The 16,298-nt window shown below is 34.9% G+C and overlaps 2 protein-coding genes across 2 annotated transcripts; both read left to right on the top strand.

Annotated features, from left to right (window-relative positions):
- The first annotated feature begins 331 nt into the window (after nucleotides 1–331).
- Nucleotides 332–3,180, top strand: LOC136811721 (uncharacterized). The gene is made up of 3 exons (XM_067068342.1): nucleotides 332–787; nucleotides 1,620–1,924; nucleotides 2,463–3,180. The coding sequence occupies exons 1-3, from the start codon at nucleotides 520–522 to the stop codon at nucleotides 2,964–2,966; spliced, it is 1,077 nt and encodes a 358-aa protein (XP_066924443.1). The 5' UTR covers nucleotides 332–519; the 3' UTR covers nucleotides 2,967–3,180.
- A 5,049-nt stretch (nucleotides 3,181–8,229) lies between these two features.
- On the top strand, nucleotides 8,230–15,765 carry LOC136811706 (uncharacterized protein DDB_G0280579-like). The gene is made up of 3 exons (XM_067068329.1): nucleotides 8,230–8,265; nucleotides 13,869–13,977; nucleotides 15,401–15,765. Exons 1-3 carry the CDS (start codon nucleotides 8,230–8,232, stop codon nucleotides 15,763–15,765), a joined length of 510 nt encoding a protein of 169 aa, XP_066924430.1.
- Nucleotides 15,766–16,298: the final 533 nt, after the last annotated feature.

Genomic DNA, 16,298 nt, shown 5'->3' with positions numbered 1-16,298 from the left:
TCAAGCCTCTTCCTTGCTAAAAAGAAGATTAACTTAGAAAATAATTCTTTCGTTAAGTATGTTAGCTGTGGAAAATGCCACTCTATATACAAGTCAGAAGACTGCTATTACGAAAAAGATGGTAAAAGAGAAAGTCACTGCTGTACCCACGTTCCATATCCTGACCATCCTCAAGCACGCTTTAGAGAGCCATGTGGCGAAACACTGATGAAATCTGTTTCAAGTGGTGATGGTAAAAAGAATTACCTTCATCCAAAAAGGTTATATTGTTATCAACCCTTAAAACAGTCTCTACAGAACCTGATTAGTAGGAATGATCTTAGAAAAAAACTTTTGGGTGGCCCATCAAAAGGTCCCGAAGGCGTTTTGTTTGACACCATTGATGGCAAGTTTTGGAAAGAATTTAAAGACAATAATGGGGAAATTTACTTCAAAGACCCTCGAAACCTTGGAGCCATTTTAAATATAGACTGGTTTCAACCATTTGACGGTGTGGAGTATAGCTGTGGAGTCATATATATGGCACTCCTTAATCTTCCAAGAGAGTTGAGGTTTCGATGGGAGAACATAACAACTGTTGGCATCATCCCTGGCCCAAACGAACCTTCACTCAATGTCAACAGTTATGTCAAACCTCTTGTCGACGATTTGCTGACGCTTTGGCAAGGAGATATGTTTGAGGAGAAAGAATCTAGAGCTATGTACAAGTTCGCTCTTTGTTGTGTATCTTCTGACCTTCCAGCTACAAGAAAATTATGTGGTTTTGTTTCATACAATGCAAAACAAGGTATAAATCATAGAAATTTAGTATGCGCATTTGCTTTTGTTTTATCCATTTCATTTTGCGGAAAGGAGTCTGACCCCCCTTGTTAAATGATCTCCCCTTCTTGACATCCCCAACTTTTTAAAATGTCTATCCCCAAGGGTTTTGTGCTAAATTTTCAGAAATACATAGTGTATAGTGCGATCTGCTAATCCCCTTCTCGCTGCTACCCCCTTCTTAAAATCAATCCTCCGTTTTTTCTCTATCTATTTGTTTATGGTAAAAGGGAGGGAAACAGCAAAGAAAAATGAAGTCTGGTAAATATAATACCACTTTTTCAGGGAAATAAAAGTAACAGTGCTGGAAAATAATCTACAATATATGGGGCTTACTTAAACGATCCCCCTTCCTTGCTACCCCCCTTTTTAATTAAATTTTCTGAAGGTGTTATCCCCCCTTAAGAAAGGGTGATTCGAACTATGCATTTAAATTTTTTATATGCTCATGTTAGTGTTGAAATCTTTTTGATTTATTATAAACAAATATTGTAAAACTTCAATCGATTTTTAATAAAAGCGTCATCAATTATAGGCTGGGGTTAGGGTTTATGGGTAATGGTTTTTCTTGTGGTCCAAGTATTGAAATCATAAAATCATTTTAAACTGGTGTGCTTTCTACTGGACCTCATTAACATTCATGCGTAATAGTAATACAACGTTGACGCATATAAATCATTTTTACTCGCGTACTCAACCATCACTGGATCACTATTAAGCTGATTTTAAATCTTAAATTGTTAGAGAACATCTCCACAGCTAGAATGAAGCTACGTTTTTCTCTTTTCTTAATATTGTAGGTTGTAGTAAATGTTTTAAACAATTCGAACACGATGTTCCTGTTGGAACTACTAAAACTGACTATTCTGGCTTCGACGAAGAGAACTGGACTGAGAGGGACCCTAAAGAACATGTCAGGTTGGCGTTCAAACACAAAGCGGTGAAAACACTAGCTGAAGCAAAAGAAACAGAACGTGATTATGGTGTTAGATTTTCTGAATTGTGTCGTCTACCGTATTACGATCCGGTTCGTTGTCACCTCATCGATCCAATGCATTGTCTCCTCCTAGGTGTAGCCAAGAACACGTTGACAATCTGGATAAAAGTTAGTATAATTCTCATTACTTCCTTTACTATAAGGACAAGCAACTTGTCTTGCAGGTTTGAAATTGCCCAGTATTGGTCTCATATTTAAAACAGCTTTCCTCATCACCACCATTTCAAGTTGATTTATTCATAAATTTACGCGGAACAAACAATTTTACAGTTTTCCAGGGCTGGAAATGGAGTTTTCACACCCGTGGGATCTGATGACTTTTTCCTGGGAATGAGACAAGGGTGCTATCAATGTTTCTAATTCAGGAATGAGACAAGGGTGTGGTCAATGTTTCTCATTCAGGAATGAGACAAGGGTGTATCAATGTTTCTCATTCAGGAATGAGACAAGGGTGTTTTAATGATTCTCATTCAAGTGAGACAAGGGTGTGGTCAATGTTTCTGATTTAGGAGACATGGGTGCTATCGATATTAGGTACCCGCAAGAACCTCTTAAGAACATTTAAGCCTAAAGATAAAAATAATAACAACTAAGCCTGAGCCAAAATTTAATGGTTCTAATCAAAATAAAATATTTTATTTCATAGACCGACGTTCTGACGAAGGAGAAGCTGGAAGCTGCAGACGCTCAGATGAAGCTCATCAAACTTCCACCCGGTTATGGTGTTCTTGCAAGTGCTGTGTCAGCGGCCTTTCGAAAAATGAAATCCGATGAGTACAAAACATGGGTGTTATACGTGTCATTGTTTGTTTTGAAAGATCTTCTTCCTAAAGCTCATTACAATATGTGGCAAGATTTTGTACGTGCTTGCCAGCTATTGATCAAGCCCTACATTATCGTCGAGGATGTCGAAGAGGCCCACAAATTGCTAAAGTCTTTCAACGAGAACTTCGAAAAAGTCATCGGTCCTGATAAATGCGTCCCAAACATGCACATGAAGATGCACATAAAAGGCTATATTTTAGATTTTGGGCCAGTATATGCATTTTGGTGTTATTCATTCGAGCGTTTCAATGGTAAACTAGGTGAATACCAAACTAACAACAAGAGCATTACGATGCAACTAATGCGACAATTTCTGGACAATTAATCCATTGTCACTGCCTACCAAAAGCTTGATATAGATGATATTCCGTCCTTTGAAGAGTTGAAGCTGATCTCCAACGTTGACGAAAATTTGAAGCATCTGGTAGCACTTTGCAGCTCTAGAGTCGGCATAGTCGATATTTCTTCATTGCTGTTATCAAACCATTCTACTTTTCTCTCTGGAGCGAAATTCCGTCGCATCCATAAAGATGACGCCGAGTGCATCACAGAATATCTTAAAGCTGTGTTTTCTACTGATGATCTATCAATTGAGCGCACCGTTCAAAGCTACTCACGAATAAAAGTTGGTAGGGATGTAATAGCTGTTTCGAGTTACAGAAGAAATGATAACCGCAATCAATTCATTTTTATTTCGTATCAAAATCAAAATCACCCTGGATTTGTTACAGATATTGTCGATGTTCATGTTAACATTTCTGGAAATGAGTTTCACATCCCTTTTTTTCAAATGAGTCTTTTTAACACTCACCAGTATAAGAACTTTTATGGAGAAGACTGTCCTATGAAAATTTGGAGCACCACCATTATGACAGAAATCTTTGTCCCTGTAGTGGCCATGAAAGGAAAATGTGTTGTCATTAAAGACGATTGTAAGTTTGATCGTATACCAATAGCAAATGGCCGAGTGGCTAGAGCTAACTTTGAAGATATCGTTTATTTTGTATTAGAAATGTAGATTTTAATTATAGATAGATATAGGCTAAGAATTTAAGCCAAATTTTGATAGTTTAAACTGACGAAATTTTTTTTTTCGTACTTTGAGCAGCTTGGAGGCCTACTTTTTTCATAAAAAGCCTGCAATTCATAGAGAGAAGCTCTCATTTCAAATGGAAAAATTCATCTGAAATGAAATTATACCTCTTTTATTTAACTTACTTTCTGAGCGAATCAAGTTACTGGTCCGTATTAATCTTTGTGGTAACTTGGCAATAAAACCAGTCAATAGCTATTATAAATATCGGAAATCATGTTTTGTCAAAGTTAAAAAAGAATTCGGAACAAACTCTTTTTATTGACTCTGTCTAATGCACGTATGCATTTTCATTTCGCTGATGTAACCCTTCTCGCAGGATCGATGGAACCCCCTCTCCCCACTGGAAAAATTGGCCAAAATATTGTTCTCGTAGAAAGCTGTACTTTCTTTTACTTTCCGGTGGGAAAGTATCAAATAACCCTCCCTACAAAATATCGTGTTATTTTTTCATTCCTACTGTGTTTTTTGACTTGCAAACAATGGAATTCATAACTCCTCAGCCATAAAAACACGAGGATATCAAGCTCCAATCAATCCCTATCAAGTAATCTTTTATTTTCACCATCCCTCCCCAACTGCTGAAGTCCTTCCTAGTCTGTGAGAAGGGGATGTATTAATACATTGTTGTTGTTTTTTGTATTATTTATAAAAGATGGAAAGATATAGAACTTTCGTTTTCATTTTTAATTCACTTCGAAAAATAGATTTTAAACTATACCGTACCATGTTTTTTAGAAGATTCACTTCTTTCTGTTTCTGTGTACGCAAACAACAAAATAATTTTAACTTTTCACATCTAATTTCTTTGACTCATCTTTCGAAATCGTTTAATTGTTTGGAATATTTCGTTTAAATTTTGAGCAAGTTCCATGTCTATCATGCCCCTATCAGGCGTTTGAACGCTAGAATTTTTCAAAATAGCGAATTAAAGAGGCATTTAATCGATTCGATTACTTATTTGCAGGTCTTGGGCCGTATCAGTCTTTATTGACATTAGGGATATTATTTATTTCCGTACATCTGTTTCAGACCGATCTTTCAAAATAACGGAAAACCCAACATCTTCAAAAATAAAATTGCAACGGAAATCAAGAATTTGCGGTGGTTTACCGTTTTGGAAACTATGAATTTCCGAGAATTTCCGTTTCGGAAAATTTATACTCTTAGTTTCATATTTCCCATCGACATATTACATGGAAATCCCGAATTTCAGATTTCTGGACAGGATAGTAAGGGGAAATACCGAAGTTTCAACTTCTGGATACCATCGGAAATTTGACCATTTTTCCCAGTGCAGGCTAGATAGATTATGGAATACAAAATGTATTTCGAGTAATCGAATCTTTTAGATTTTAGTCTACTTCACCTAACCTGATAGCAGCTGTGGAGTTTTCTTAACGCGACACGCTGAAGCTTTAAAGATCGCTAAAAACTAACATCTGAGCAAAATGGCCCTATCTCTACAGAAAATTTGAGTCAACTTTTTGTCTTGTGCCGAAAACTAAAAAACTAAACTAAACTAAAAACTAAATTGGCGCTCCATGAAAAGTGCGTTTTATAGATAGGCATTAAAATTCTGTCCCACAATGCTTTGCGAATGGAAAGGTTTCAAATTGGAGGCGGTAGGTGAAAATGGATGTTTGTTTGTTTTTTGATCTTTATACTTTATAAACTTCATAAAAGTATTCAATAATGGTTTGTATTCATTTTCTATAGCTTCAGTTTTCTTCTACTGATAATATAAAGATGTTTGTTTATGATTTTTCTCTCTTTTTAAGTGATATTTGTGTATGATGTTATTATACTTTGTTCTCTCTTGTGTGATCAGTTTAAAGTTTCTTTTTTGAGCATATTCATCCATTAAAGAACCTTGTTTGTGAAATACAATAATGTTTTGCATGCTTCTTTTCCAAAAGAGTTCTGAATTTGCTTTGAGAGAACTTGACATATCTCCCGACCCAAAAGTTGTCGGCCATGACACCCTTCCCTGTCGACATTGCACTCGGACCTGTTCCTCTTAAATAAAATTCTCCGCGGTCCGCGTACAGGCGCGCAACCATATTCTTCAGATTGTATATTTTCGCCCACGTCTTTAGAGCTTCAGCGTACTGGGCCAGAAAATACACAATCTGTTATCAGGTTATCTTCACCCAACAAAACCTTCAGAAATTCCCATCAAAATTAGAGGTTTATAAGTTTCAAGAAAATTACAGAAAATTAAATTGTTTACTGTCCCCTTTCATTTTTATTCCCTTCCATCCTCTCTACTTTTAGTTTTACAGATCAAAAACCCCATTCGTAAACTAAAAAAAACAACGCTTTTTAGAATTTTGGGCCAACTTGGTTGCGTCTGAACATAACTCGAAATATTTTTTCAAAATTTTGTTTTAGAGTTACGTAACTCGAAAATAAATTCTCAACGGTCGTAAGGGGCTCATTTTCGGTTTTTTCAAAACTGCATGTACTTCCACCTCATGAACATACCTATTTTTGGACTTTTTTGGAGAAGCTTAATTTAGCCATCATGAATGTGTCCTGTCAGATGTCCCATAATGCACCAAACTCGAAAATTTTTGGAAAATCTTTGAAAAATCCGCCATTTTGATGACGTCATTGACAGAAAAACTTGAATAAGTTCAGGAAGAAAAAAGATTTCGAGCTCAAATTTTTACCAGAGATTCAAATTAAAAATTAAAAGCATTTTAAATCAAAATTGGTTTGATTTTTTGATGACGTCAGCATTTTTTCGCAAAAATGGTTTTTCAGCCATTTTTGCTGACGTAAGCATTTTTTCGATTTCGTTTTCCAATTTTCTAATTTGTTTTATTTATATACGTCTCTGGTCGAAATTTCAGCTCGAAATCTTTTTTCTACCTGAACTTATTCAAGTTTTTCTGTCAATGACGTCATCAAAATGGCGGATTTTTCAGGGATTTTCCCATTTTTTTCGAGTTTGGTGCATTATGGGACATCTGACAGTACACATTCATGACGGCTAAATTAAGCTTCTCCAAAAAAGCCCAAATATAGGTATGTTCATGAGGTGGAAGCACATGCAGTTTTGAAAAAACCGAAAATGAGCCCCTTACGACCGTTGAGTTCTAAAACAAAATTTTAAAAAAATATTTCGAGTTACAAAAGAACAGTAAATGAATTTTTCGAGTCAAGAAGTCCCCTGATGACGTCATAATTTGAGACTTATGACGTCACATTCGTCGTAACTCGGGTTTTTGTAACTCGGGTTTTCCGGGCCTCTGAATAACATAGAAACAACTGATACTTTTATGGACCTACCTGGTTATGCATTTAACACATATATAATTGATATCTACGTGAGCATGAACGTTAAACAATCATTCAGAACACAAATAGTGACGATTTATTAAAATTAGTCGTTTGTTTCTTATAAAAAAACATTTAGAAACCCAAATTTCATGCTCTTGAAATATTCTTTCATATTCAAGACTTCGTGAGCATAAAAAGACATCCATCTCATCAAAAAATTGAGTAATTTGACTAAGAACATTGATGTATGCTTATTAATAGTGATTCTTATAGATAAACATGCGTTTTTAAAGCCAAATATTTTTTTTTTGCAAAAATCTGCTTGAGCCATCTTTTACCTATGATGGTACCCTACTTTCATGCAAGTCCAAATAACCCGTTTTTTAGCTGTTTTTTTGGCCCAAATTTGCCCAAAACCTTTTCTTTCTCGAAAATCGGGCTCCGTCACATTTTGGCCACCACTATTTTCCACCTTTGTACCAAAAATTAAATGATTCCTATGATTCAATCTCGAGAAAAGCTGGTAACGAACGGACGGACGGACAGAGGTGAATTTATAGGACCTCCACCCCACCGGGGTAGGTCCAAAAAGAATGTGATTGTGGTAATTTATGGATGGTACGATACGATAATATAGGAGCTACCAAGGTCCAAACTATATTTTATATCTCAAAACTTTGAAACCTTTTTTTAAGTCTGTAAAAAGCATTCTACTCTTTTATAATTGAGGATGGCAAAGCGTGGAACGATGAGTGTTGTTGGGGTATACACCATCGGTTTTTACTGCTTTGATTGACATTTTTCTTTTAAAATCCAAACACTTGTACATCGAATCAAGTTTGCTCTTTTATTAGTGTGTGAAAAGGCCTGAATGCACTTGAGATGATAAGATTGTAAAAGCTAATAATTGGGATCAAAAGCTGGTCAAACTAGAAATATCTAAGGTCTAGGATAAGGTGTTTGAAATAAAATGTATACCTCTTGATTAGTAGTAGTTAGTGAGATGACATTCATGTTTCGTTGTTTAAACCTTATTATTAGTAATTTACAACATAGTTTCTACCCCTTAAAATCAAGAAGATTTTTTTCCTTTTGGGGAGGTCTACCTTTGAGAGGGTTTTCATGTGTAAAGGGGTTTTCAAGTTTTTATAATATTTTTGTCTGCATTTCCAATTTTTTACCATAAAGATTTTCATACACAAGAAAAATGTCAAGAACTGATGAAGGACTTGAAAGACGCAAGGTAAGAAGAAAAAGCATTCTAGCAAAAAGAGAAACAAATTGAAACGTGATTTAATCATATCTAAAGAGTTGAATCAAGAAATTCAAAATGAAAAAACTGAAGTGGTTACCAAAATTCTAACCTAATGAACTTAAGAAAGCAGAAGAATCAAAAGCAGAGATCAAACTTCAAAAGGAAGAAATTATACAAGAAAACATTGACTTAAAATAAGATCTGCAAAATGCAAACAAAGTGAATAAACATTCAAATTAAAATTGAGAATGCTCTTTTAAAATCATCTATAGTTGCTGCTGAGGGAAAAATTGGGAATTTGAAAAATAAATTATATCATCAGTCAAGTATGTTGACATCAGTTGACATCAATTTGCCACCAGCTCACTGAGGTTTTGTTATTTATCCACAAAAATGGAATACTTCACAATGATTTGAAATCTAACATTATTTTATTGAGATCTAATTTGTGTCCGGCCATTGTTGATTTCGGTAAAGCTTCTCTACGTAGTCAACCAGAAGAGTACAACTTGACTGAGGCGCAAAAATAAAGCACATTATTCGTCATCCATATTTGGCATATGAATTGAGAAACCAACCTGGTGTCAAGACATCCATGGCTTCAGACATTTTTTCTTTGGGATTTATGTTTAATTTTGTAGCAGACAAGGAAAACCTCTTATAAATGCTTCAAAAGGCAATGCAAGAACAGTTACAGTTCTAAAAGAATATCCATTCTTAACATTTTGAATTTTGGAGCAAAAAAAGAGATTGATAATATATCAAATGAAGCTGGTTTATTTTTTTAAATCTTAGTTTTTTCTTAAACAACACTACTCAAAACTGATCCAAAGAAGATTATTTCTATCTAAAAAAAAGAATTGTATGTTTCAATTTATATCAATATTCACATTAGAAATATCTTTAATCGATGAAATAAATTAACTAATCCTTCTCCAATTGGTAAAGAAACATTAGCAGAGTGCAATATTTTGAAAGGCCAGCCTAAATATATATACAGAGATCTGACCTCAAGGAGAGAAAGTGTTGAAAATACTAAATAAAATAAAGATGACACATAAACAGGCACTAATATTTTTATAATTATACGTTTTTTCCATTTTTTTGAATTTTTCTAAATATATAAATCAAACCAATCAAACATCCTGTCAAGAAATGAGAATTTTATGCGAAAAAGAACCAACAAACCAATAGACATAAAGTTTAAAAAGCCAAGCAGAAAAACACAAACACCAAAACCCACTCAAAAACCCAACTAATGCAATCTGGAGTCCCTGACTTGCGACAGGCGCAGCGGCTTTAAACATGTTTTATGGACGTCCAACACTCCCCCAGATTGCATAACCCTGAACCGACCCGCAGTCCAAACAAACTAACAAACATAGAAAAATAAACAAAAACTCCCACACAAATACAAAGAAACAAAAAAGGGTAAACAAGAACAAGACAAACGACAAAATACAAGTATCAAAAAACACAAATTTTCAAAAGGTAGGCCCAAGTTTCAATAGTTCAGAAATGCAGTTGCGCTAAAAAGCCATTTAAAGATTCTCCGAATTTCATAAAAGTCTCTGGAAATCTATCAAAACACTTTCTATTTGTTTTCGCAAGAAAGATCTTTCAGCTCCCTGATTGAGCATGCGCTTGAAAAGTTCTGAAATTCTGGGCAGAACATCTTCAAAAAGAAGAGTGCATCTAGCAATGCGTAGGACTTCAGAATATATAGAACTGTAAAAGATGATTGATGGTAAATTACTATCTTTATGTGGCATTCTCACAATGAAAAAGGGAAAGGCGTCTCTCTTGTCAAACAATTTGTAGCGAAAGATGTTATTTTCAATGCTTATATCTAAATCCAAAAACGTTGCATGTGTTTCATGATGTTCAACTTTCAACTGTAGCTCTTCCGGATATATATCATTATAACATGAGAAAAAATCATCTCTATCATTAATAGCGCAAAGGTCATCAATAAATCTACCAACTGAATGAAAATTGTATGCTCTAGGAGAACTAGTAGATATCAAATTTTGTACATATTTAGATTCGTAATAATAAAGAAAAAGGTTAGCCCAAAATGAAGCTGGATCTATTCCCATTGGGATACCGATGTTTTGTCTGAGTATATGATTACCAACTTTGAAATAGCAATTCTTGATTAAAAATTCAACACACTCTGATAAGGAAATGTTGGTAAAAAATCTGTTATCTTTTCCTTTTGCTGTCCAATAGACTGAATTTGCAGAAAATCCAAGTTTATTGCGACAGGCCCCATCAAAAACGAAATTAATGATATCTGTCAAAGTTTTTACAAGTAATTCATGAGGAAGAGTGGTATAAAGTGTAGCAAAATCGAAGGTAGAAATTCTTTGTGCTTTTTTCTTAGCATTTATCCGATTTAGATGTTCAAAAACCGGTGAAGAATTTTAAACCACCCAAAATTTGCTAAACCCAGAAAAGAATCTTGATTTTCTGTGAAAACTTTCAACATGTTTGTAAAGAACTTTAAAAACATTTGAAACAACTGCGGTCAACGGTTTGGTGCTACAAGTTTTAGAGGCTACAATAAATCTGAAACCAATAGGATTTTTATGCATTTTTGGCATCCAATACATGATGGGAAGAGTTTTCATTTTTTTCTATCAATCCTAAACCAAAGCGCTTACACATTTCCTCATTCGTATTGATGATGGTATTGCAGTCTATGTCACTAGGCAAGTATGTATTATTGCCTGAAACCTCAGCAATGAGTTTGGCGACATAGAACTTCTTACAAATAAAGGCAAAGTTTTTGGAAGCTTTATCTATCGTCACTATGACGTATTTACGATGGAAGGATTCAAGATATTGCTGTACATTTTGTACCGCTCACCGCAAAAGCTGGCGAACGACTGAATCTTGAGAAAGTTGAAATCTTGCAAATTCTGAAATATGACGGACAATCACCCTACGAAAACTACAATCTAGCTTTGCGTTATCAGCACCCTGACGGCGCATTCTTTCAATGAAAACTTTAGCTTTAACTTTCAGGTCCTCGAAAAGTAACGTTGATCGAGCAATCCTGAGAAGTTCACCAACAAACGAAGTATAAAAAATGGATTCAGGCATGTTGCTATCTTTATGTGGCATTCGAACTATAGAAAAGGAAAAGCGTCGCGCTTATCAAACAACTTGTAAATAAAAATCACGTCGTTGATGGAAATATCTAGGTTTAAAAAAGAAGCATGAGATCCAGAATGTTCAATTTTGAGTTCAAGTTCATCTGGATAGATTTCTCCATACACAGATTGAAACAAGTTCACATCATTGATAGCACACAAATCGTCAATGAATCTCTTTGTTGAATGAAAATGGCGAGCTTTAACCTTATCTTCCTCGATGAGCTTGCTCATCTACCGTTGTTCGTCTTGGTAGAGGAAGAGATTAGCCCAAAACGGTATATATATTTTGTTTATGATGCTTATATTAAGGTTTTTGTCTAGTGATTTCATTTCGACCTATTTTAAAGTTTTTTCATCTTTGAGAAAAAATTAAAGTCTATTCAAGAGTGTGCACACTTTTTGGCTTTTGTGTGGAAACCGTGTTAGTTAGTGCTAGGACTAGTTTCCACGTAGCAGGAAAAAAGAGCACACACTTATCGTGAACAGGCTTGAATTACCTGGTCAATTTGAAAATTAAATTCATATGATTATCTTCTGATTAGTTCAATTTTCTTGATTGTCAAATTAAAAAAAAATCTTATTCAAAGTGAATTTTACGTAGTGGTTAAAGGTTAAGTATGGTCACCTAGGTGGCTCGCTTTATGTATCTTTCATGAAATAATTTTCTCATTGTGGTAGTTCAGAGTAAAACCTCTCTCTAGTCTTGCAACTTTATTTGAGGGTTGCAATCTTTTGTTATAATACCCTAGTTTAGAGCTAACACAACAGGCAATGTAAAAACATATTTTCCAAGTGAATTTTACGTAGTGGTTCAGATGGCATTCAAAAATTGTGCGAGGTTTTCAAAAACAGCAACAAAAAAAAGAAATTTGAATATCCTTTTTAAAAATAACTGTTTTCAAACGAAACTTCACAATATTGGTTCTAAAGTAGGTTGAAGTAGGTTGAAAAAAGAAATTTTGTAAAATGGGCCAAAATTGCAGCACAAATCAAGAAAAACACTATGTTGATAAAACAGCAGCCACAAATTTGTTCAATGAGTAAAAATCATTTTTTTCAGATGAAACTCGTAGGGTTTAACCACAAAATATCAAAAATGGAACCAAAATTATTGGGTCATTGGGCTAGAATTGCGGCTCAAAGTTGACGATTTTTTTCATATATGCTTTGATTGAAGCCACATTTCAAGCCCATTGAAAACCCTGCAGCCACAAATTAAACCCATAAGTATCTTAAGACCTTAAACTACCAATTTCAAGAAAAACGGTTAAAAAATATTCAAGTCTTAAAGCAGGACAGCACATAAGCCAACCCTAAAAATGCCAACTAATACCTAATGTAACAGCTCAGAAGGTTATAGTTACAAAAAATGGTATTTGCAGCCACAAAATGTACACTCTTTCTTAAAATAACACTGTCTTGTGTCAGATTGTGTTTGTTTTGCTTTAGGCTTTGCTAATACTCAGGCATTTTAAGGCCTGTCCAAATTTTCCGTAATTTTTAAACACCAATAGCACTCGCCAAGAGGTGTTCATTCATACCTTTTTGGAAGCGTATTAGGGTGTAGAATATGAAAAGTGCTGTTCGATAATTGTTTTGTTTGCCTAAATAAAGATATATGGATAAATAATGCAAAAAATGTAAAAATGCTGACGTCAGCAAAACTTATTTTTTAAATAACTTTTGATTGGCTTAATTTTAGATGCTGAAATTTTGCAGAATGCAAGAGAATATTGAGAAGCACATTTTGGATTAAATTTTTTTTTAGAAATTTGATGACGTCAGCAGAAATATGTAAAAAACGCATTTTTGCAAAAATATGCTGACGTGAGCAAAATTTCAAAATATTTTTTTATTTAAAATGTGCCTATTCATAATGTCCTACTTTGGTTAAAATTTCAGCATCTAAAGTTAAGCCAATCAAAAGTTATTCAAAAAATAAGTTTTGCTGACGTCAGCATTTTTACATTTTTTGCAATATTTATTCATATATCTTTATTTAGGCAAGCAAAACAATTATTGAACAGCACTTTTCATATTCTACACCCTAATACGCTTCCAAAAAGGTATGAATGAACACCTCTTGGCGAGTGCTATTGGTGTTTAAAAATTACAGAAAATTTGGACATGCCTTAAAATCCCTGAGTATTCATGTTTCGAAAACAAAACCCAACCTGGAATGTGTAAATTGATAAATTAGCGATTGAAGTATGATTGAAGCCACATTTTAAGCCTATTGAGAAAAACCCTGCAGCCACAAATTAAACCGATAAGTATCTTTATCAGACCTGAAACTACCAATTTCAAGAAAAACGGTTAAAAAATATTGAAGTTTTAAAGCAGGACAGCACATATAAGCCAACCTGTTGAGTGACCCACATGACATACAGCCACAAAACCTGCCCTCACTTTGTCATCTTATATTTCAAGACTGAATCACTCAACTTCAAAGATAGCCTGGGAATCCAAGCTCATAATCTTAGAAAAAACAAAAAATACCTCACCTCACAAAGTTCTAAGATTATAGAGCTTGGTACAGGTAGATTAGTCTGACACAGAATCTTATAAACAGTCTGCGTGTGAACCCTTGTTGACAGACTTTCTGAACTTTGGGAACCCAGGCAAACACACATAATTAACTTACCATAAAAATTCTTTTACAAGCTCTAAAGACTTTCAAAAATACTAAAAACCACATCAAAACATCAGCCACATGTATTTAGACTTCCAGTCAACAGCCATTTTGTTTCGAAATTAATCTATGTTTTTCTGCAGAGTCAGCTTTTTCCATAAATTATGCGCGCGCATCGAAATTATCAGAATGCGCCCGAAATTACTGCTAAGTAATACGCCGAAAGCTGGCCAATCAGGCCGAACCTGGATTGCAGGGAAAAATCTCCCTGCAGGAGAGTTACCTGCGCCAAGCGTTAAACAAGCAGCAAAAATATCATAAACTAGACTGTGAATAAAGTTTAACGCTTGGATTCCCACGCTACTTCAAAGAGGGCCACATTTTTGGAAAGCTCATCAATTTCCTTATTTTATGGAATTTTGTACTACACAGCAGCCACAGAATGTCAACGCCGTGGGCTAAAAATTCGTGTGATTGAAAACCTCACTTTTTGGGGTTCTATTTTTGAATGCAATTTTCAAGGTCACATTATGTACTAGTTATATCTAATCTCATGGATCAAAACACTACCCTCAACATAATCTCAGCAAAAGCTGAAACACAATCACACCCCAATTGCTCGACCGAGAATACCAACAAATATGATACAAAACAGACAAAACATTCAAACAAACAACTATACAAAGAAAAAGAAAATGGCAAGATGAAGACAAAGCCTAGAGTCAGGTGTGGTACCAAGAGTAAGCACTCTCTGGCGCCCGCGAGCCACCCGTCATCTTTACCAAAGAAGAAATAGTGTTGATGAGACACTATTTCGTACATAAAAAAACAGAGAAAAGAGATTAAAATAAAACAAATTGTAAACAAAAACGTTTAAAATTTCTGACCATACAGTGAAGTACAGCAGAATGAAAGAGAAAAAGTTGAAAGGTTGACCGAGAGCCCGAAAAAACGAATGTTTTGGTTTAAAAAATAAATTTTTGGTCAACAGACTAACTAAGCAATTGGAATGCAGTCAAGAAAGAATTTGCATTAACATGTCCTCAAGAAATGACGTTTTGATATTTCGAAACCGTCTACAATTTCATTCCGGAAATTACACGAACGAATTTACGATGCAGCCACACTTGGTATATCTTATTCGGCTGCCGGTAAATTCGCCTCTTTCAAACTTAGTATCAACAAAGCGAAGAACAAAATGGCACTCTCCGACAGTGAACTTTTTAAAATGAACCAAGAAAAAGCTGACAATATCAACAAGATCATGCTTAACCAAAAAGAACAAAATGTGAATTCAAATAAAGCACCTGAAACCCAAATGATGGTACAGGTAGTTCGACAGAGGTTCAACCCAAAGAGAGGGAACCTTCCACGAAGAGGATAAGGAAATATTCCTACTCTTCATTATCTGAAGAAGAGGATTCTTCATCCAGCGAAAGTGATAATGGTGAATCATCAAGCTCGGAGAGTTCATCCTCCAGCAACAACAGTTCACTTGAAGAGTCGTCCAATGAGTTAGAATCAAGTGATTCAGACACCCAAAGAAGGAAAAACAAAAAGAAGAAAGGTCATAAACGTAAGAAGAACAAACTAGTCGTACTGAATCCAAATCCAACAAAGAAGAACGTTTCAACCCAACCAGTCAAGAGGAGAAGACACCATGGAAATTATCCAAATCTGAAGCGTCCTACGTGAGGAAGAATTTTAACACCTACATTTCCGAGAAAACCCTCAAAGACTCTATACTAGAGAAATATCCAGTGAAATGTCCAAAGAATGCGGGAAAACCAAAGGAATTAGATACTTTCATGAAAGATATGTATTACGATTCCAAGAAAAATTTTGTCTGCTAATCGGACAAAAAACTGAGAAAAGTACAACAAAAGTTATATGATGTAATGGGGCCACTTGGAACACTTTGGAAAAATCTGAGCAAGACCAAGAAGAACTCCACTAAGACTGTTTCAGGGCCAGAAATTATTGAACTATTAGATCAATCAGTTGTGTTATTAGGCCAAGCCAACAACTCACTCAACTTCATTCGTCGGCTAACTGGACTCACCTCCTTGGGAATTGACAAGATCCAAGCTGCTTCCATGTTAAAAGAATCCTCAGAGGATTTCAAACCGAAATCGGACAAATTATTTGGTAAAAACTTCTACAAAACTTTGAAACACAGATCCAAAGATCTCAAGCTGTCAAGATCACTAATCTGGGACTTAAAGAAG

The sequence above is a fragment of the Clytia hemisphaerica genome, unplaced genomic scaffold (genome assembly GCF_902728285.1).
Source record: "Clytia hemisphaerica strain Z4C2 unplaced genomic scaffold, Clytia hemisphaerica genome assembly, whole genome shotgun sequence".
Lineage (NCBI taxonomy): Eukaryota > Metazoa > Cnidaria > Hydrozoa > Leptothecata > Clytiidae > Clytia > Clytia hemisphaerica.
The sequence above is the reverse complement of the archived record's forward strand: the minus strand, read 5'-3'. Positions and strand labels throughout refer to the sequence as shown.